Source organism: Drosophila subpulchrella, chromosome 3L, assembly GCF_014743375.2.
Source record: "Drosophila subpulchrella strain 33 F10 #4 breed RU33 chromosome 3L, RU_Dsub_v1.1 Primary Assembly, whole genome shotgun sequence".
Lineage (NCBI taxonomy): Eukaryota > Metazoa > Arthropoda > Insecta > Diptera > Drosophilidae > Drosophila > Drosophila subpulchrella.
The window spans coordinates 3,320,918-3,344,470 of record NC_050612.1 but is presented as its reverse complement, the minus strand read 5'-3'; the positions used below and the strand labels follow the sequence as shown (position 1 = coordinate 3,344,470).

General features: G+C 36.1%; 2 protein-coding genes across 3 annotated transcripts; both read left to right on the top strand.

The window, feature by feature from the left end:
* Nucleotides 1-9,837: 9,837 nt before the first annotated feature.
* Nucleotides 9,838-10,368, top strand: LOC119554925. The gene is made up of 2 exons (XM_037866031.1): nucleotides 9,838-9,911; nucleotides 9,973-10,368. The coding sequence occupies exons 1-2, from the start codon at nucleotides 9,893-9,895 to the stop codon at nucleotides 10,272-10,274; spliced, it is 321 nt and encodes a 106-aa protein (XP_037721959.1). The 5' UTR covers nucleotides 9,838-9,892; the 3' UTR covers nucleotides 10,275-10,368.
* A 6,138-nt stretch (nucleotides 10,369-16,506) lies between these two features.
* LOC119554726 lies at nucleotides 16,507-17,370 on the top strand. 2 transcript variants are annotated; one of them, XM_037865745.1, is made up of 2 exons: nucleotides 16,507-16,757; nucleotides 16,851-17,370. In XM_037865745.1, the coding sequence occupies exons 1-2, from the start codon at nucleotides 16,620-16,622 to the stop codon at nucleotides 17,238-17,240; spliced, it is 528 nt and encodes a 175-aa protein (XP_037721673.1). In that variant the 5' UTR covers nucleotides 16,507-16,619; the 3' UTR covers nucleotides 17,241-17,370. The 2 variants fall into 2 exon arrangements, with proteins under 2 accessions (XP_037721673.1, XP_037721671.1); XM_037865743.1 differs by having other exon boundaries at nucleotides 16,507-17,370.
* The last annotated feature ends 6,183 nt before the right edge of the window (nucleotides 17,371-23,553 follow it).

Genomic DNA, 23,553 nt, shown 5'->3' with positions numbered 1-23,553 from the left:
TGAAACTGAAACATCCAACTCGTTTGGATACTTACCTACCTTCGAATGTTCTTCCTTAGAACTAAATATAAATCCGTTTTTTTCAAAATTGTTCTTTGCCCATTTAAACAATAATTCGGCACTCAAAATTTGCTGTTAAGGTCTTATTGCATGTAGACTGACCCGCGCCGCTTGCCTTTTAAAACTACCTCCTATACCATCATATTCAAGTTATGTGACACATTATTTAGTGGCTCTTACCCAATTTATAAATAACTTAGAGCCGAGAGCTAATTTCCAAATAACTCTGACAAACCCGAGATAAATCCGTGGTCAGCTATTTCTGTCAACCAGGCCTCCAAATCATTCCCACCCAGATCAATTTTACGCAGCCCGAATCAAACGGATGCTGTAAACATCCGAACCGATATTGTAAACATCGGAGTCCCAAGCGAGCACCGATTCCGCTAACGTAAACAAAAAGATCCCCAAAGCGGTCCCTAAACTCCGCTAATGTAAACACCAATTTCCGGCCAAGATTGGACTTCAAATTTAATTGGCAAATTGCATCATCCTATTTTCCGACTCTCTTGAGTCATTCTCTTTATCAATTTTTAAGGATAAAATCTCTTAAGCCGAGGTTTGATTATTGATCATTGAACTAGAGAGCAGGCAATCCGATTTTGAGATCCAAATCGAGCAGTAGAACAAATCGAGAAAAAGTAAACGAGCAGTGAATAAAATAAGTTCGACCTAGTAAAAAATTGTTATAGTGAATAAGTGATTAAAAAATAAAAATAAATTTTTTTAATTCATTCAGCAAAAAAGCAAAGCTTTAAAAGAAACACAAAAAAGTTTTAAAGTGAAAAAATAATTTAGCGCGGCCAAAAACCCGATACAACCGACGAATATATAAAGCCTGTGTTGATAAAAATAAGGTGGAAATTTATAAATGCAATAATCCCCTTAAACTCTATTTATCCGGCAAAAAAATGAAAAGTTTGTCTTGATCAAAAAAAACTAAGGTGAAAAATAATTAATGAAATAATCCCCTTAAAATCTCAAATTACAAAATAGTGATCGTAACATAAGTTCACTGCTCGGACAATATAAAAATCAAAAGGTGACAAAAAAATTTAATCGAAACAAATAACCATTGTGAAAAACAATTTATTTAAACAAATGTTTAAAAACATAAATTAACAAAAAATCTTCGAAATCATCAACAAAAAGACATTCAAAGAATACAGGCTGAAGGGCAATCCCTCGCCAAATATAAACATTGGAAAAGAAGGAAGACCCCAATAAAAGAAGGAAGACCACAAGGTAAAATCTAAAAACAAAAAAAAAGGAAGCAAATCTGTTAGGGAATATAAAGGTGAGAAGATAAATATGTAAACTGGAGTGAATCAGCTGAAGTAGCCATGGGGTAATATGCCAGAGGGAGTGAAAGATTTTATTCTGCCTTATCTATATAACGAAACAAAATAACAGGAATGGCAAACGATGCCTTAACCCATAACGGTACGGTATTAAATTTCGATACCATAATGGCCAGACTTGACTTTGTCTTTAGCGACAATTAACCAATTCATATTATTGAACAGAAATTAAGTGTATTGAGTCAGGGTAAATTATCCATAATGGATTATTTTGGTACAGTTAATAGAAAATTAACTCTACTTGTTAATAAAACTATTATGACCTATGGTAGAAACAAACCAATAGCAGCGGAAATTAATGAGAAACATAGGAAGACAGCTCTTAGAGTTTTCATTACCGGCCTCAACGGCCGAATTTCAGATACTATTTTCTCAATGAATCCACCTGACTTACCAAATGCAATGGTCATAGTTCAGGAATTAGAAAGAAACAACATGAGGGCTCATTTCGCAAATAGTTTCTCAACTACTCAGAGAAAACATAGTGAGCCAAACTCTGGTGGAAATGGTCAAACCCATTTCAATCATAAGCCAAGACAACAAAACAATAATTACAATAACCAGCGAAACAATTATAGTTTTAGGTTTAATCATGACAAAAACCAGAACAAAAATACTTATGGTTATTATAATCAGAATAAAAAAAATTATTGGGAGGATAGATTTAATTATAACCAACAAAATCAGTGGAACACTTATAGGCATCCACAAAATAAGCCAGAACCAATGGAGATAGACGAGTCTATCCAGGTTCAGAACAGGGCTAACAACGGCTATAATCAATGCTATAATAAATATCAAAATAATAGTTATAGCCAGAGCAAGTGGGATAAAACTGAACAAGAAAGGAACTAAATTTCGGCAAGCCGAAGTTTGTATACCCTTGCAGTTATAATTAATAAATTTAAAACTAAAAAAAATTATTTTCCCATTAGAATAAGATATTATGTCAAAAAACACCGAAGCTGTAATTTGTTTCATATTATTTTCCCACCAATTTTGCGATCGTTCCTATGGCAGCTATATGATATAGTCGTCCTATTTTGATCAAATTAAATTCGAAACTCAGAACTAATTAAAAAATGTTATTTCCAAGCGATGGAGGTTATATGTTGAAAAACACCGAAGCTATAGTGTGTTTCATATTATTTTCCGATCGTTCCTATGGCAGCTATATGATATAGTCGTTCGATTTTGATAAAAATTAATTCGAAATTCAAATCTACTTAAAAAATTTTATTTCCAAGCTTAGGAGGTTATATGTTAAATAACACAAAAGATATAATTTTTACAATTTTTTTTTCGATTATAACTATGAGCTATAAGATATAGTTGTCCGATCCGGCTGGTTCCGACTTATATACTACCTGCAAAAGAAATAAGACTTTTGGGAAAGTTTTAGCCCGATAGCTTTAAAACTGAGAGACAAGTTTGCGTAGAAACGGATGGACAGACGAACAGACGGACATGGCTTGATCGACTCGACTAGTCATGCTGATCACGAATATATATACTTTGTGGGGTCGGAAACGTCTCCTTCACTGCAAACTTCTGACTGAAATCAATTTACCCTCTGCAAAGGTATACAAATGTGAGACCCAGAATACTCAGCAAGGCCAAGCCCAGAATAAAAGGGTACCAAACAGAACTGTTAACCAACCGGCTAACAAGACGATGAGACTAAATAACATTGAGGATGACCATTTTGTATACAAAAGTCAGGAGTAGGCTTACCCTACTTAATTAGAAATGACCAGAAAATAAATAAAAAAATAAAAATATTAATTGACACTGGGGCAACCTCCTGTTATATTAGAACAGTTATTTAAAAATATAAGAATGAGCTTCCAATATACAAAAGAGTATCCACGGTGAATGGATATTCAATAATTAAATATTATCATATGATAACTATTTTTGATACGCGATATACTTTTTATGAAATAGAAGGGCTAGACTCAGATCTACTGGTCCGCTATAACCTTTAAAAAAAGGAGCTGTAATTAATACAGCTAAGGAAGTTATTAAATATAATGGAAAAGAAGAAAAATTAAATTATGATAACGGAAACATTTCAAACCAACATTCTTTAACAGAAGAAAACACCATTCTTCCATTAAAAGAATTTATATTAAAACAAGAAATGAAGTTAACTTCGGCAAGCCGAAGTTTGTATGCCCTTGCAGCAAATAAAACAATACAAAAAATGATATTCCCAATAGTATAAGATAATATGTCAAAAAACACCGAAGCTTTGATTTGTTTCATATTATTTTCCCACCAATTTTTCGATCGTTCTTATGGCAGCTATATGATATAGTCGTCCGATTTTGAAAAAATTAAATTCAAAATTCGGAACAAATTAAATAAATTTCAAGCGTAGGAGGTTATATGTTAAAAAACACCGAAGGTGACAATGTCGAAAAAAATTTGTATGAAAAAGAGATAAATTTGGCTCAAATGCATGTTTCCAAGCACTTTCAATAAATCATAAAAAATATAAGCAAAATGATTTTTGAAAAATTCTTTTTGCAGTTACTATTATTTTTGTTTGAAGAAACTTTTTGCATCAAAAAATTTAAGTTTTCAAGTCGAGGAAAAAAGTTCAAAAAGGACATTTTCACACAAATTCGTCCTTTTCAATAAGTACTGAATGGGTTAAGAAATGTATTGTATCATTCAAACGGCATTTAAATTACCTTTCCATTGATGCCAAAGTTAACAAGATGTAAGTTCAAATTATGAGTATATTTAACTTTTGTTTTGTGAAAATACTTTTGACCACCCTTGTATAGCCGCAGAATTGAAAATCTGCCATTATGGTCCGATCGTAACGAGTGATACACCAATTGAAAGGTATTGCAAAAACTAAAAAGATTGCATACCAAGACTTTCGAAATATAGATTTGTTTGGGAGAAAAAGCGGTGAAAGTGTAAAAGTAAAAGTTTAGAAAATTGGAGCTGCTGGATACGGTGGAAAAAAAGTTCCCGGCTGTTTAGCTAGTTTTATTCTTACTAAGAATACGCTTCGAATGACAACTCATTTTTTGAAATCCGATGTCCCGTTCAAAAGTAATTCAAAAAACAAGATTTTTTTCCCAAAATGAAAATGTTTGTCCCTTTGTTTGTGGGTTTGGATGCATCCCATCTTAGTTTTAGGGTTTTGGAAACCCTATGGGTGTATAAAGTAGCTTGAAATAGTAAACGTTTGTTCTACGACTTTTGGAAAAACCCGCTAGTTTAGCGGAAAATAAAAAAAAAACCAGATTTAAAATGCTTATAGTATCTAAACAACTAATGCTACAGAAACGTGCTATATATCTCTGAAAAGATCATTTAATTTGCTAAATACCCTTTATATGGTAAAGTTGTCTGAATATAATAGAATTAGAGTTATGACAAAAAGTTATTTTTTAAAACCACTTTTTGACTATTTTCTCCAAATTGAGTCGAACGATTTCTTTTTTAATTTTAAATCATATAGCCCTTAAGATTCCTCAACTTTTGATATATAACACTTTTTGCCCTAAAAATTACCGTTTGGAAGATATTAAGCGATTAAAAGTGCAACTCGTTTCAGCTCCGTATACGAAATATTTCATACTTATTGGAATAAACAAGAAAAAAACCAAATTTATGAAAAATATTCTTATTAGATTTTGTCTAACGGAAAATCTGTTATGGTGTTAGGGTCCTTTACTAGCATGAAGCTAATCGAAATAGGAAACTTGATTTATTTGTTCTACCACTTTGGAAAAACCCGCTAGTTCGGCGGGAAATGTAAGAAACGATTTCTCTTGGAATCTGAAACTATACAGCCATTAAGATTCCAAACTTGTGCTATTTAAATAGGTAATTGAATCGATAAAACTTGTTGTGCCTAATTCAAGGTGGCGTTCAGCTAGGATTAGGGGTCGAATCTGTGTGTTTGGTTTTTCAATAGCCAAACCATATGGGGACGTCTCCTAGTCATGGTATTGGGGTACTTAAACTCTTGAGCGAAAAAAACATCTGATATCAAACAAAAATACCTCTTAACGAGGTTAAAAGTAGTGGCGAACGCGCCTTTAACAAAAATTTCTGATATCAACAATTGTGACGAAAAATGATATTACGTTCGATAAAATAAATAAACTATATTAAATTTATGTATTCGGCACGCTACAAAAGACAATATGTATGTAAATAAATATTTACTGTGGCGGGCCGAAATGTTTATTTTTGTTTGATATAAGTCTATATAGAGAAATAATTAATCTTGAAACAGAATTTCTCAATAGTAACGACAGCAAGAATATTCTTTGGGAAATATCCCACGATTTAAAAATTATTAAAATACTTATCTCTCAAATTATACCCAGTAGATCGAAAAGAGGCATTAATGAAATAGGCACTATTTGGAAATGGATAGCGGGAACACCAGATCATGATAATTTATTAGCAGTCCAAAATAAAATCGATGATTTAATAAAAAATAATAACGATCAATTCGTTATTAATTCTAGAATATTTAAAGAGATAAAATCTTTATCTGAACAATTCAAAACAGCCTTTAAAGAAAAAATCCACTCAGAAAATATCGTCTGCGCTTGCTTACTTACGATCTTATGAATTTAATGGACACAATTACACTCGCCAAAATTGATGTATTTAATACTAAAAATCTAAACAATGATGATATACAAAAAAAACAACATACAATAAAAACAACAATAAAAAAGCAAACGGTAACTGCAAGTCCAAAAGTCCAAACTGCAAATGCCAAGCATAACCTATGCTCCATAAACGTAGCAACGGCAAGATGGGGGACCCACCCGATCGGTGTCCACCAACTACCCATAGCAATAACATGGAACTCCTAGAAACACCTGGCCCTAAATACATTACCATATCTAGATCAGATCCAAATCTCGATCTAAACAATATATCACCGTTCTTGATCAAGAAGCAAATTGACTTTGTCTGCAGCGGTGAAGTAGAGGAATGTAAAAAACTCAGAAACGGAACTCTACTAATCAAAACAAAAACTAACCTTCAAGCAAAGAGATTATTCCAACTGAAAGCCTTCGCCGAGATAGCTGTTAACGTCCAACTTCACAACTCTCTTAATTTTACCAAGGGAGTCATATACTCTAACGACATTAGAGGAATCGACAAAAGCATAATAAAAAGAGAACTAGCTAGTCAGCTAGTCTGCGACGTGAAGAAAATACTAAAGAGGCAAAACGGTACTCTTACAGAGACCGGCCTTGTAATTCTCACCTTCAGCACTCTTACTCTCCCGGAATATATTATGATCGGTTACCAGAAAACCAATGTTAGGGAAAAAATTCCCTTGCCCCTTAGATGCAATAAATTCTTTATGTTTAACCACATCAGTAATACATGCAGAAACAACAAACTATGCTACAACTGCGGACAAGAATACCACTTGGACCCAAACACCAACGACAAATGCACAAGACCCGCACATTGCGTAAACTGCACAGAAAACCAAACACTTCATAAATTTGACCGGAAAGCGCTGGAACCACCAGGACCATTGTGACATTCATTAAGATGGCTCATCACAAACCGTTAAATTGATAAAATCGTGGAAACGTCTTAGTTGATAAGCACTATCTACAGTCAGATGAGAAAAATTGGCTGTCTCTATCATAAGCCTTACTTTTTCGTGATACACATACACATACTGTATGAGTTCCACTAGCACCAGATAGAATGTAGCCCATTTTCTCATGTTTTCATAAATCCATTATTATTATTGTCAATGAGACAAACATTTTTTTCCCGATTTGTCCGAAATCGGATATTTTGCATTTTCTTGGGTCACGGGCTGCTACGAAAGATACATTTTGCGGGACGGACCTATCTCTGAACTAGTCGCATTCGTAGCGGGCGAACTGTGGGCGAACAACATAATTTAAAAACAAGGAAGAACGCTATAGTCGAGTGCCTTTTGTATATATCATGAAAATTGTGGGCGCCACAGGCTTGGGCGGTTTGTGAGCGTTAGAGTGGGCGTGGCACTCTGCTGAAACAAACTTGCGCCGCGTAAGAAGCTCAGGAATCTGCACGCCAAATCTTAATAGCCTAGCTCTTATAGTTTCCGAGATCTCAGCGTTCATCGGGACGGACAGACGGACATGGCTAGATCGACTCGGCTAGTGATCCTGATCCAGAATATATACACTTTATGGGGTCGGAAACGCTTCCTTCTGCCTGTCACATACTTTCCGACGAATCTAGTATACCCTTTTACTCTACGAGTAACGGGTATAACAAGGAAGAACGCTATAGTCAAGTACCTCAACTATCAGATACCCGTTACTCAGCTAAAGGGACAAAAGGGAAATGGAGATATGCAAGCAGCAAAGCGAGACTGAAATGCGTCACCTACCCCTGATCACAATATATGGTTATGTGGGCGGTAGACAGATTCAAGCGTTATGGGCGTTAGAGTGGGCGTGGCAAAATTTTTTTTGGATCAATCGATTGGTATTGACAAGACTAATACATTTCAGTAAACATTTTTTATCTAGCATACAAATTGTAGGCGCCACAGGCTTAGGCGGCTTGTGGGCGTTAGAGTGGGCGTGGCATTTTCGCGTAAGAAACTTACGCTGCGCTCTCAAGGCTACGGAATCTTAACCTGAAATCCCAATTCTCTATCTTTAATAGATTCCGAGATATCCGCGTTCATACTTACGAATTTTTGAAGTTTGTGGGCGGTTTGTGGGCGTGGCACGCCGCTGGAGCAGTCCACTTCCAGACCGTATCATTTGTCTTACCATAGGCTGGCTGACCACTTTTTGTGGCCAAAAATCCATTTTTCGAAAGTCGTTAATATTAAAATCTAATGACGTCATAGTGTTGGGAAAACATCAAACTTCAATGTAACGGAACAGAAATTTTAACAGAGTCACGATCTGTTAAAATATTGGAGTGCCAAAAAAAGATCCGGCTTAAAATTATTGAAAATAAGGCACCAAACTAAGTTTTTATTAAACAAGTTGTAATGGCATCGAAAGAGAGCGGTTTGTACCATATGTTTGTGGTAATGTAATGTGTAATTGAGTGTTTTTAATAGCCGCTTTACGTGTACAAATTGACAATAAAAACTAACATTTAAATATAAATATTAGGTGAGTTTCACCTTAATATTTACACTGTGTTGTCGGTAGTTCAGTTTTTGTTCATATGAATGCAATCCCAAAGTGCAATTTCGCGCACTTTCGTCGCAATTTACCTCTTTAGGTCACAAGCTCAGGTTGGCCAACACAGAATTGTTTGGGACTTGGAGTTCTGGAGGCCATATTTGACAGATTTAGATCTTCGACAGCTGGTTCAGATGCTTATGAGGATGTTTTGAAAAAACAAAGCGAAGCCTTTTTTTATAGATAGTCCCGCAAATGGACATCTTGGAAAAGAAATTTGAATCACTTCAAAAGAAAGTACTCAACTTGTCTTACATCCCACACTGAGGCTTGCATAAATAGGCGGAGATCGACAGGCACGTCAAAATTTCCTTATTTGTTGTCGGGAGCAAGGGCTCAGAGAAGGGCAGCTTCAAATATAATCAAATCCACGGCTGGAAATATTAAATTATTGGGGCGGTAACATGTAAAAAATGGGCGGTGGAACACCATTTTTCTCAATATATGTTCATTATATACATATAAAGTCAAATTAAAAGTATACACCTTTATATTAACTTTTGTTTTTAGGGTAAGTATTTTCTTTAGTATTTTTATATTATTTTTAATGATATAACAGGAAATTTCTGCCAAAAAGGGGCAGAGCCACGCCTTTTTTCTGACATTTTGCCTATTATAAACCCAAATACAAAACTAAACTCAAATATTTGGTTTTGTTTTGAAGTTATTAATTTTGGCCACAAAAAGTGGTCAGCCAGCCTAAAGTGCATTGGTGGTAAAGAATCCCCTAGGACGGTACTTTAAAGTCATCCAAAATCAAAATAATGGGTTAGTGATAGATAAACGGTGTGATAAACGGCCTTGCAAAGCGTTTTAGACTGTCGGGACAGCATATGATTGGAAAGTAATATTCAAAAGGGGTTCACAACAGGGATACTGTAACATATATTGACGCCCAGAGCGCAGAATTCTTGAAGGGAAAGGGTGCTCTAATCAAATTTTAGAACTGGAAGCTGCATGTCAACTTCTCGTCCACGTTCGCCATCTGAAATCGTAAATTGATGCTCCGAAGTAGAGCTGCAAAAAAATCGATGGAACCATCGATAGTATCAATGGTTGGCCGCCGGTGACCGACTTCGATATTTTTCAGACTATCACGATAGTTTTACAAAAAATTCTTATCACGTGGACTTCGAACTAATAAGAAGGTACGCACATTTTGCATACGGAAAATGTAATATATACTAATTTCTCTCGTTTTCGACAAAAATATTCAAATTCTGGTGGTTCCGGTGTTGTTGTGGTTCCTTAAAAATGGATGGCGGTGCAAAAAGTAAGTGGATGGCAAAGATATAAAGAGCTTAAACTCACATATATTCTTCATGAAACTATAGCTGGAGACAAGGATGTGGAGCAGGATGTGAAGCAGGGTGTGGAGCACGATGTGGAAATCGTGTGCAACATGCAAGGAACAAAGTCGTTAAAAAAGGTCAACCGACTTGGAAGTTCGGTGTGGGATCTTTTTGAGAGGACCAAAGATGGAAATACAGCCAAATGCCTCATATGTAAAAAGGTGTATAAGACTAGTGGAAACACCAGCAACCTTGCTGATCATCTCAGGAGATTCCACCCGACCCAAAATCAACATAAGCCAACACAAGCGACCGTCAAAAAAATATCAACAAATTTTTTTTAAAGGAATACCCCTATTATATTGGTTTTACATGAATATCCCTAATGTTTAAATTAAAACTATCGATGGGGCTACCATCGATGTTTTTGCAGCTCTACTCCTGAGTTGGAAGCTTTTGAGAGGTTGTCTATGCAGAGGGAAGTATTTTTTCATGCGTTTTCAATATGTCAAATTCGAACAGCTAATGTCGTAATCCCCTGGTTCGCGGTGGCATCGCATAATAAAAAAAAGAGTATGAATGCATTATAGGTCAGTGTGGGGAGAGAAAATGCTAGATGCGAAAAGCCTCGCCCATCGCGAGCCACTACCGGAATGAGGTAATTAAAATTGGTATTAAGTTAATTGGGGAGACACATAACACCTATCTCGCATACGGTTCTGGGACTATCCATTTTTTTATGCAACAATTTTTGGATGTGTATGCGATTCTAAAAGAAATCCCAAAACGACAAGTACAGAAATCCCCTAAAATCTAAAAAAATACTGAATACGCACAAATCGATTCGGTACTTCAAGTTTTTATACTGAATCGATTTTCGTGTGCTGATTTTCCGATGATGCGAGTTTTAGCGACTCTTTTTCCTACACGTGTATTTTATAGCCTAGCACTCAGATCGGCTAAGAGTTTCACTAGTCGAAAAATCTTATTCTTTGTAGTGTGACCGAAGTCAAGCGGCTGGGTTTGTTGCTAAAGCCTAGTACTCAGATCGCCTAAGAGTTTCACTAGTCGAAAAGTCTTATTCTTTGTAGTGTGACTGAAGTTTTCAAAGTTCACCCGCAATGCATGTAGCATGGTCTTACTGTTAAGCGGCTGGGCTTGTTGCCAAACGAAAATCAAATCAATTGGAGAAATTTAAAAAGAAGGAGTCTGGTGGTTCACAAAGAAAGTAAAATAAAAATAAATGGAATGTTCAATGAATGTTTTTTGTAGTTTAAAGCTTCCTTAACGTCCCACGAATGCTTCGCCATCTTTCCCGCGCCACCGCAGTCCAGCTCCGAGTCCCAATGGGCATATTGTACCTTGAGGAAGTGGGAGCCGGATTAGGAACGGGGTTGATCCGCTGATGCTGCAGGAAGTCGCCCAGCATCCTGGCCATGGCTTCTCCAACTGTTCCCATCGGGCGCCCTATTTTCCTCCTCCCTATAGAAGCCACCGCGTCCTCCAGCACCGCCTTAGCTGCCAAGTAGCTGGTGGTTATGGTGTACGGAGTCCTAATGGAGAGGACTTCGGAGATCATGTTACTGGTGGTTTTGCTAAAAAGATCCTTCTATTAGTGCAACGCAACCAAATTATTTTGGCCAGATCTTACTTTCTTTGCGAGGACACGCTCGGCAGGATGTCCATGTAGAGAGCGAAGTCCCACTCGGCATGTTCCTTCCCACGGGGATCCTCTAGAGGATCTCCTCCAGCACGTCAACTATTCTGCGGATTTGCCCCTGTTGTGGTATTGCTTCCTGTCGGTCGGGCAACAGCTTGGACTAGGCGTCCTTTTTCATCTGCACTGACCTCCTTTAACCGTTTTTTGGTTTTTTCTTCCATTTAAAATTTAAATTCCCCCCCGCTTCTGCACGAACACCGCCAAAGATTAAATTTCTTATTCTTTGGGCCGCGGCTAACGGCGTTCATCGAAAATTCACTCTCAAAATCTGGTACTATTTCTGGTATTTCCTTAGCTCATCTGAGTACCGCGCTGAAAAACAGACCCGACGAAAACCTTTAGCCGCCTGTTTGCCTCTCGCTCACTCCTATGATTAGCTCGCGGTTTTCGTCGATGTGAGTACTAGGCTTAAACGAAAAACAAATCAATTGGAGAAATTAAAAAAGGAGGAGTCTGCTGGTACATAAAATAAATGGAATCTTCAACGAATGTTTTTATTTAAATAAATTTGTAGTTTAAAGCTTCCTTTTCGTCCTACGGATGCTTCGCCATCTTTCCCGCGCCACCGCAGTCCAGCTCCGTGTCTCAATAGGCATATTGGACCTTGAGGAAGTGGGAGCCGGGTTGGGAACGGGGTTGATCCGCTGATGCTGCAGGAAGTCGCCCAGCATCCTGGCAGTGGCTGGCCATGGCTTCTCCAACTGTTCTTTAGCGGGCGCCCTATTTTCCTCCTCCCTATAGAAGCTAGCGGATCCTCCAGCTCCGCTTAAGCTGCCAAGTAGCTGGTGGTTATGGTCTTCGGAGATCATATTATTGGTGGTTCAACCAAATTATTTTGACCAGATCTTACTTTCTTTGCGAGGACACGCCCGGCAGGATTTCCATGTAGAGAGCGAAGGCCCACTCGGCATGTTCCTTCCCACTGGGATTCTCTAGTGGATCTCCCCCAGCACTTCAACTATTCTGCGGATTTTCCCTGTCGTGGTATTGCTTCCTGTCGGTCAAGTCCCACAATAATGGGCAACAGCTTAAATTAGGCGTCCTTTTTCATCTGCACTGTCCTCCTTTAACCGTTTTTGGGGTTTTTCATCCATTTAAAATTTTTAAATTCCCCACCGCTTCTGCACGAACACCGCCAAAGATTAAATTTCTTATTCTTTGGGCCGCGTTCATCGAAAATTCACTCGCAAAATCTGGTACTTTTTGTGGTATTTCCTTAGCTCATCTGAGTACCGCGCTTAAAAACAGACCCGGCGAAAAGCGTTAGCCGCGTATTTGCCTCTCGCTCACTCCTATGGTTAGCTCGTGGCTTTCGTCGATGTGAGTACTAGGCTTTATGCAGGAAAAATCGCTGAAGCGTAATTTGGTCGCTGAAGCGAAAACCCCTTTCTCTAGATAGGGTAAGACGGGGGAGGGATTCGTTTAAATACAAATAATTAAAAATGTCTACAGATATCCTTTTGCTAAAAAAATATTTCATTTGCAAATCTAAAACAGCTTTTACACATTTCCTTCAAAGGGAAAACCTAATTACAAACTAATTTTTATATTCTCAACTTGAAATTGCTTTCCTATGTTTATACCCTCAAACCTTCTCGTTACATTATTGTTAATAAAATGAATATAATTAATAGCTAGTACCGTTCTTATGGCAGCTATATAATATAGTCGTCCGATTTTGATATTATTAAATTCGAAATTCAGAACTAATTAAAAAATGTTATTTCCAAGCGTTGGAGGTTATACGTTAAAAAACACCGAAGCTATAATTTGTTTCATATTATTTTCCTACCAATTTTCCGATCGTTCCTATGGCAGCTATATGATATAGTCGTTCGATTTCGATAAAATTTAATTCGAAATTCAGAACTAATTAAAAAATGTTATTTCCAAGCGTTGGAGGTTATATGTTGAAAAACGCCGAAGCTATAATTTGTTTCATATTATTTTTCCACCAATTTTCCGATCAAATTTCGATTTCGATAAAATTTAAATCAAAATTCAAAACTAATTAAAAAATGTTACTTCCAAGCTTAGGAGGTTATATGCTAATAAACACCAAAGGTATAATTTTTTAAAATTTTTTTCCGATTATTCTAATGGGAGCTATAAGATATAGTTGTCCGATCCGGCTGGTTCCGACTTGTATACTACCTGCAAAAGATATAAGACTTTTGGGAAAGTTTCAGCACGATAGCTTTAAAACTGAGAGACTAGTTTGCGTAGAAACGGACGGACAGACGGACATGGCTAGATCGACTCGTCTAGTCATGCTGATCAAGAATATATATACTTTATGGGGTCGGAAACGTCTCTTTCACTGCGTTGCAAACTTTTGACTGAAATCAATATACCCTCTGCAAGGGTATAAAAAGCGACAAAACCTCTACCTCTATGGTGGTGTGGAAATTAGAAATGATATATATTCAGTTTAAGTACCAAAGATAAAAGCAAGTCAATACAAGGAAGAACGCTATAGTCGAGTACCTCGACTATCAGATACCCTTATAATCGATAGGTATTGATGAGACCAATACATTTCAGTTAAAATTTTTTATCTGTCATGTAAGAGTGTTAGAGTGGGCGTGGCAAAGTTTTTTTTTAGATCAATCGATAGGTATTGATGAGGCTAATACATTTCAATTACAATTTTTATCTAGCATGAAAATTGTGGGCGCCACAGGCTTGGGCAGTTTGTGGGCGTTACAGTGGGCGTGGCATATTTGCGTAACTAACTTGCGCTACGCTCAAGCCTGCGGAATCTAAATCATTTCTCTATCTTTGATATTTTCCGAGATATCCGCGTTCATACTTACGATTTTTTGAAGTTTGTGGGCGTTAAAGTGGGCGTGGCAATTTTTTTTTGGATCTATCGATAGGTATTGATGAAAACAATACATTTCAGTTAAAATTTTTATTCTAGCATCAAAACTGTAGGAGCCATAGTTTTGGGCGGTTTGTGGGCATTAGAGTGGGCGTGGCACTCTGCTGAAACAAACTTGCGCTGTGTAAGAAGCTCAGGAATCTGCACGCCAAATCTCAATAGCCTAGCTCTTATTGTTTCCGAGATCTCAGCGTTCATCCGGACGGACAGACAGACGGACATGGCTAGATCGAATCGGCTAGTGATCCTGATCAAGAATATATGTACAAGGTGAGTTCCAAAGTAAACAGGACTTTTTGAATCTAGCGCCCTCTAGTGGCGCCATCTATATGTCAACTGGTGCGTTAGAATCTGCTATCGTTTATCGACTTCCAGTAAAAATTTCATGACATTTCATCTATTGGAAGTGAGGTTATTGCGTTTTAAGTGTCAGTATGTTTTTGTCATCGGTGCGAAAATGAGCTTCGAACAAAGAGCCAACATTAAATTTTGTTTTAAAATTGGTAAAACTTTTACCGAAACGTTTCAATTGATGAAACAAGTTTATGGCGATGATTGCCTATCCCGTAGCAGAGTGCATGAGCGGTTTTAACATTTTCAAAGTGGTCGTGAGGACATAAATGACGATGAACATGTGGGCCAACCAAAATCCGTGATCACCGAAAATTCCATCGAAACTGTGCGTGAATTCATAAAAAATCAGCCGAAATCATCATTTAAATTCATGGAAATAGAATTGAACATCTCCAAAACACCGATTTATCGCATTTTGACCGAACATTTGGGCTTACAAAAGGTGTGTGCACGGTTTGTTCCGCACAAATTGACTGACGTCCAAAAATTGCTCAGAATTCAACATGCGAAGGACATCATTAAAGAGGCAAAAAAAGACCCGAACTTCCTTTACAAGATTGTGACTGGTGACGAAACGTGGTGTTTTCAATATGATCCCGAAACGAAACGCCAGAGTGCTGAATGGAAGGCGCCGGACGAGCCGAAACCCAAAAAATCGCGCCTGGAGAAGTCAAAAGTGAAGACAATGCTGATTTGTTTTTATGATTCCGAGGGTATTGTCCACAAAGAATTTGTTCCACCCGGCCAAAACGTTAATGCGGTATTCTACCTTGGAGTTTTGAAGCGTTTGGTGCGCCGTATTCGACGTGTTCGGCCCGAATATCGCGAAGATGGAAGTTGGCGTTTGTTGCACGATAATGCGCCGTCTCATCGATCGACGTTTGTGTTCGACTATTTGACCAAAAATCACATTTTAACCATCAACCACTCCCCGTATTCACCTGATATGGCACCGTGCGACTTCTACCTTTTCGGAAAAATGCGTTTGCCGATAAAAGGAAAGCGTTATGCAGACGTATAGGCCATTCAAAAGGCTTACACCGGCATACTGGCGGCCATACCGGGCAACGAGCTAAAACAAAACGTTGTATTAAAGCAGAAGGAGACTATTTTGAATAAAATAAATAGATTTTGCCGAAAAAAATATTTGTTGTCTTTTTTTAAAGTCCTGTTTACTTTGGAACTCACCTTGTATATACTTTATGGGGTCGGAAACGCTTCCTTCTGCCTGTTAAATACTTTCCGACGAATCTAGTACACCCTTTCACTCTACGAGTAACGGGTATAATAATTTATTTCGTCCAAATCCTGATACACGTGTTTACTTATTAACCGAATAGTATAAGTAAAACAAGTTTCAAGCACATCAAAAATGCGACCCAAAAAGGGGTTCGGCTAGTAAAAGAACGGGCCATATCCATCTAGTTGACAAATCGGACCGTTTATTAAAAGGTTATAAGCAAATAAAGTGTGTAACCTTAGTTACAGTCGCTCTGCTGCTTGCAAATCTCCATCTCCCCCGCACTCCCCTGAGCTGAGTAAAGGATATTTGTTGGTCGATGGCATCGACTACAGCGTTCCCTCTTGTTTAATATTCAATTGCGAAGAAGGCTAGGTCTTGCTGTCAATCTATTGATGTAAGCAATAAGCATTTCACAATTTTATTTTTTATTGGTCTTCGGCATTCACGTTACTGGAAAATTAATTTGTCTGCTGCAAATCGGCGAAGGAATGAATGGTAAAATCCAGAAATCCCTGGCCGACGACATGGCCTCGTCCACGTTCGGCGCGGAGGTGCTAATTGGCAACTGGGCCGAACGCCGCTACGCAGTGGTGGAGCAGAGCAACGCCATCCTGCCAGGACTCCGGGTGAGTGGCTGCGAGCACCATCGGTCGCTCTGCCAGGATACGTACACCCGTGCACCCTTCGATCGGGCCGAAACTGTTCCGTTCTTCGTACAGCACCGTAAATTGGCCTACCAGAACTTTGTGAGGAACAGGCGGTCGTGCTTGAACCTTGTGGACCACGAACTACTGAAACGAAACTTCACTACAACCAACACCCTTGAGTTCCAGGAGCTACCGCGGTTGCGTCTCTTGCACGCGAATAGGGATACTGAAAAGAGTGGTCCTCCGAATCAACCGGCGGACGTGGACAGACTGCAGGCCTTTGGAAATCTTACGAAGACACATAACTATCTCAAACGGTTCAAGTGCGCTCAACTGCTAGAAGAGATCAGCAACATGCAGACTACCTATTCCGCCAGCTTCAACCGCCCGTGGATGAGTAAGCCAATCTTTGAGTACGGAGCAGACTACGACGGTGTCGTCAAATTCGATTTGGCGTGCTAGGATACGATACTCTTTAGACTATGATAGCAAAAATTGGGCGAAAAAGTACCATCCAATAGCCTACCACAAGGTGTCGCCAGCTTCTCGATATCTAAAATAAATTGGAATTCTGTTCTTAAAGAAAACTCAATCCTCTATATTACAAGATTCAATTTATTTCAAATCATTTTCTTGTATAATAATATGGATTCGTATTTTAAGTAGTTCTATATTTTGGATGCCAGAAATTCATTTTTTTGTTGCACATGCCACAGCATGGCTTTTCCATTAATCTTTTTGGTGAGCTATTTTAAGTTGGTGACTGTTTTTTTTGGAAATTAGTAGGTCGATAGATGTTTACAATACTTTTGCGTTTACCTTTGTTTTTGCTTTGTTACAGAATATATATTTAAATATTAATTAATTATTACAAAAAGTAAAATTTTACGACATTAAACTAGACGACGCAAGATTTTGCATAATTTTACTTTCTTAAATATTTTATTTTTGACTCGGTAATATTTGCTTGCCTTAAAATGTTATTTATTCATTTCTTTGGGTTCGATTAATTTTGGACTGCCATGATAGATTTCTTTTTTTTATTTTCGTATATTTTTTACTTTTTTGGCTGACGATTACGTTTAAAATGATGCTTAAAATCTAAACCAATGGAAAATGTGTAGGTCTGAGTGTGTGGTGGAGAATGTTGGTGTTTAGTTTGGTGGATGCATGTTTCATGGGTTTTGTGTGGGATTTTTGTGATTTTAGGGGATTATTAAGTTTGGCTGGGGTAATGAATTTTCTGGATATATGTCTGCATATAGTGCATTATTTTTGCTTATAACAATTACAATTTTGAATTTTTGTTTTTTTTTTTGGTTTAGTAATTTTGTCTCTTGACGGTGAACTTAGTTTATTCACCTCGCCATTTTCTTCTAGACTTTCACTTTTAGTTCATATTCAAAGTTGGATTCTTTCTTGTTCCATTTAATTTTCTCTTACTTTAAATACCTAAAGTATTTACTTGTATCATTACTTAATTTGTATGTAAAAAATGATGCTTACACATTTGGCTTAAACTAAAATTTGGTTTTGGTTGCTCCGAAAAATGTAATTAAACGTGAATTGTCTTTTAATAGTTGCCATGACTCAACGTTGTATTGTGCAATCAATTTTGGAATGACCGAGATTAGTTGTTTTTTCCGAGAATTTTACTTTGGAATTCGCCGAGAAGGTATTTATATAATTTGTTCAAGACTTCTATCTTGTATTCAATGCCAGTAGTTAAGTCATCATTTCTTTTTCAGATTTTGATACCTAAAGTTTTTTGTTTTCGCTTAAGTGCGAGTTTTTGTCACCAAACATTTACTTCGAAACGTTTGAAATGTTCTTTTGAAAGTGTTCCTTTTAGACTTTAATGTTAATATGATTTCTGAATAGTTTATAGAACCATTTGTTACATGCAAATTATTAAATGGTATTTTATAATCCTCGTTTTTGATTCAGCCGAAACAAAAATGGGTGGTAGTTTCAAACATTTTTTACTTGCCAGTGCTGTCTGTATTTTTCATAAATTGTTAATGGTTGTTTTGGTAATTGTAGTGGTTGGTGTAAAAAAATTTGAAATGTTCATTATTAAATTAGGATTGGTTTAGATTGGAAATTAACTGTGAAGATCGAACAAATAAGAACAATGTGTTGTTGAAAGTGGTAAGCCAGTTTTATTGTTTAGTTGCAATCTGTTTTAATTCATTTTTGTACCAATTAATTAAATTTTTACCAGAAAAGTGAGATTTTTGTCATTCTTCTTTGTTTCTTGTAATATAAAAAAGTTTTACATTATTTTGCTTTGATTTTCACTGCTTGTTTTTTTATTTATATATGTATAACTTGCTTTTTACATACAATTGATTAAAAATGATACAAATTCAAATGTAAAAATGCTTAACAATTTTTAGCTATTGTTACTTTTGCTCTTGTTTTTGCATTGCCTCTTTAAAAAATATATTTATATAGGTAGTTAGCTTGTTCTTGCGTTACGTTTGCTGTATACTTAAAATCACCTTTGTCGGGTTTTCGGTATTCGCTTTTGATTTAATGTAATCTGCTTTGTATCCTTCTCATCGTCATCTACTGCTGCTTTTTCTATTAGTTGCTCAATTAGGTTTTGCTGTTGCTGTCTGTTGTATAAAAGTCGGTCAATAAGAAAAATGTAATATTATTGTACTATGGTTGCGGCTGCTGCGGTATCCGTTGCATTTGTTGTATATGTTGTAAATTAAAAGATTTGTTCGGTTTATTGTTATTTAATTGTATCAGGCTATTGGCTATTGGCTGGCCCAGGGCAGGTACTTGTCCTGATCCTGGCAGTATAGTATCACTATTGCTTTGTTTGATTTTATTTTGGTTTTGATTGGGTTTGATGGTTTTGATTAATACGTCTGCTTAACAAACCAAAAATCTGTTAATCCTTAATCAAATTCTCACTTTCTGATAAAAATAAATTAAGCTTTCTGTGTAAGTCACAAAAATGTAATCGACTTGGTAGCAGTGGTCGAACATCTGCATGGATATGTTGCGTTCAGCTGATTAACTCATAGCGAAATTCATTAAACTCATGCCTCTTTCACCCAGCTAAAACAGTTTTTGTTTATTTGATGTTTTTGCTTTCCAATTTTTTGGTGCAATAGCTATTTGCTAGCAAAATTAGTGAAATAATTGATTTACTTACGTTGGTACTATTGCATTTGCAGTTGCAGTTTGTGATTGCTTATGTACAGTTAGAGTTGAGTTACAATTAATAATAAGTTCATTCCTTCCCACTTTCGGGGTCGACGCTGATATTTGCATAAATAAAATTTGTTTCTATTGACTCTGATCAGTTATTATTTCTATGGTAGTTATTAAATTGTAGTCCCTGTCAATTGTTCATAATAATTACAAACGTACATATCAAAGTAATTTCAACATAACAAATTGTGTTCGGTTCGTCTCTAAGCTGATCTAGTATGATCCTTCGGGTTATTGAACTTATCGTAAATCATCGCATTTGATGTGCTCATCCTTTAAGTATCTCTGCTTCACTCACAGGCAAGCGCAAGTTTTAAAATTATATTTCTTTCGCATTCTTCACTTAACACTTAATGGAATATTTTGTTATATCTGTTAAGTAAATGTTACTATATGTTCTCATTTTCAGTTTATTTTTTCGGCGTTTTCGTCGATCCTCGTCGACTTTTACTATTTTTTTGCTGTTTTTCTCAGTTGTAAGCTGTCTGATTGATTTATTTTAGTACTGTTGCTATTGTTTACTGATATTCTGATTTTCTGTTTATTTGGGAGCTGTTTGTCGGTTTGGTGTAAAATTTCTGTAAAATATTTACGGTACTATTTCATTTGGTTTGTGGTTTGTTCCTGTTGCAAAAACAACAGTTCGTATATAATATAAATAAATTAATTGATTTCTTTCTGTTAGAAATTACTTGTTCTATGGGCACATTGTGTCTATTGCAAATGGCAAACGGTAGCATAATATGACACTGGGACCTTAAACTGATTTTGAACTTGAAAATCCCGGAGCTTGAAACATACGTATATCAATTTTCGGACGCATCCGTACTGAACTAAAACATATTGTAATGAATTCCACTTTAAAAATTATACGTAGGTTTACGGTTTAAATTACTTCTGGTGGAGATCTGTAAAAAACTTATACTGAACCAACTTACAAGGAACGGTTTGCTTTTGAAGCAGAACAGAAAAACAGTAAAATATTGGTCCCAATGCGATATCTATGCAATCCTCGACCAGATTTTTGCAATAATTTGAATATAGAGTTTTATCAATACCGCCATGGCGGTAATTAACAACTAACGAGGCTATTGTTGTTTTGGATTTCTTCATTTCGTTTCACATTTTCGACTCCTTTAAAGTAAAAACAGGTTATGGTCTAATTTTTGCAATCTCGGAACAGTTTTAAACCAGCGTTCAATACAATTAAAAGTCTGTAATTCCTCCTATTCACGCAGCTGGCTGCTGTCACAAACTTTTTAAGGTTACGTCAAATATAAGTAGATATATCGTATATATAGAGAGTATGCCTTAAATAGGTTAAAAAATATAATACACCATACATATAATATAAGAGTTTAGGGTTTTCCATATGCTATATGCTATTTTTCTTTGTTTTTGCAATTGTTTTACTTTCATTTCATCATTTGCTTTTGAATTTGTTTTACTTTATTTTATTTTAAGTGACTTTAATCCATTTCATTCTTTGGTAATCGCTTCCCTTTCGGATATTTGGTAATTAAACAAAAATATCTTTGGAGCTCGAATTAAATCCATTAAACTGTGTGTACCCACAATTTCTTATCAAATCAAACAGCTGTTCAATTGGCTTTTTGTTTTTGTAAAGGTATGACTTCCCATTTGTATTACGAAAAATTATTCCTCAGTTTTTTTAAATTAATGCTTACCGTTGCTATTTCAATGTGTATTTATCTATTTCTTTAAATATTCTCTTTTCTTTGCTGATTCTCTTGAGTTATATTTGGTTTGCTGGTTGCTTTAATGCTTGGTGGTTGACTTAAAAACTATTATCACTATTGCAGAAAGCGGCTGTACTCAATTATAATGCATTCGCTTCTGGAAATTATGAGATGGAGAGTTGGGTTTTCCACAGTGTAGTGCCTCCACCCCTAATCTTTTCTTTTTCGAGTTTGCTTCATTGTTGTTTGTTTGTTTGTTGTAGGCATTTTCTATTAATTTTGCATTTCTTTGGGTGAACTTTATTCTGAGTCTGAAATTATAGCCGGAAATGTAGTCATTTTTGAATTATTCTCAAAAATTATTATGATATTTTAACTCTTTCTATTTATTATCAGTTGTATTTATTTGTATTATAATTTTAGTTTAGTCGATTTTAAGAAGAAAGGATTTTGCTTTATTTCTTTTTTCCATTTTGATTTTAAGGGTGTCATGATTTCTCGTCGAAACGCAGATTCCAGATTTGTTCACTTTTCTCATGTTTGATTTTTTTTGTCGATTTTGATGTGTCAAGTTAAAATATGTCCATGCCTCTGCTTACGTTGTGTTTGTGTTTCTTGGGTTTGCTTTATGGTTACATGTTACTTATGTTTACTTATTATGGCTCTTTGATACTGCAATTAAAATTTCTGCTATAAAAATTACTTGTATTTGTACTCTTGGTTATTTAAATTGGGCTATTGTTTTTGTTAGGTATGCTTGTAACTTTGTTTGTGTTCTTCTATTTCTTCCTCAGCAGTTTTTGTGTCTGCGGTATGTATCTGCAGCTATTTATCCCCTTCGACTGTTTGTCAAGGTTTCATATTGATTCGTTTCGGTTTCTGTCTGGTCTATTCGGTCTGTCCTGTTGCAGCCTCTTTATAACTCAATGTTGTCTATCATCTCGATGCCCCATGTTCATCGAACGATTATTTCATCGACATACATACATAAGTATGATTGCAGTTTCTATATTTGTCACGGCTGGTATGTTTTTGGTCTTCACCTACTGATGCACCTTAGAAGAATTCCAAGAGCAAGATTTCGCTGAAGCAGCTGTTCTACTCCATTTTGCAGCTTTCATTAAACTAATCTTTCCTATGACATTTCGTTAGCAACTATGAAATTAATGAAATAATAAAGTAAGGAATTTAAAATATAAATAAAATTTAAATCAGAAAAAACAATATTTAATCGGAAATATATAGTATTTTACAGAACATCAAAGGAGTATTTATAGTCTCCCATGTTGTCCTGCAAAATGGTTTTGGAGCATTTTAAAATTTTGTTCTTAGTCTCTGTCTTTATGCTAGATTTTGTTGCGCCTAAATTTATGTTTTTGTTTTTGAGTAAGTGTATGCTTTAAATTTTGTGTTACTGCCTAAAATGTACAAAAGTTTTACGTTTAGGTTGTTTTGTTTTTAATTTGCATTTATCACAGCGACATTCAGTCTAAATTTTGCTTTTATTGGAATTATAGCATAATTTGCCATAATTTACTTTGATATAATCGTTTTCATAAACATTTTCATTTATCTTTTAACTAAAACTAAACATAATTTTGATTTAAAGCCAAAAGGTTCTTGTGTGTGTTCGTCGTTTGTTTATCGATTTTGTATATTCGATTTTTAAAGCCGAAAGGATTAATAAAATTTTGTCTAAAAGGCCTAAAGGTTGGCTACAGCTTAGTGTTAAACTGTGTGTTTTATAGCAAATCATGCTGATCATTCAAGTCCCGATCAAGTCCCTTTGGTCTAATTCCAATAAAAGCCACCATATTGGGTACCATATACATTTTTGGATGTTG

Coding starts and splice junctions, on each gene's coding strand:
- LOC119554726 (XM_037865743.1), top strand. CDS start 16,620: ATGAATGGTAAAATCCAGAAATCCCTGGCCGACGACATGGCCTCGTCC.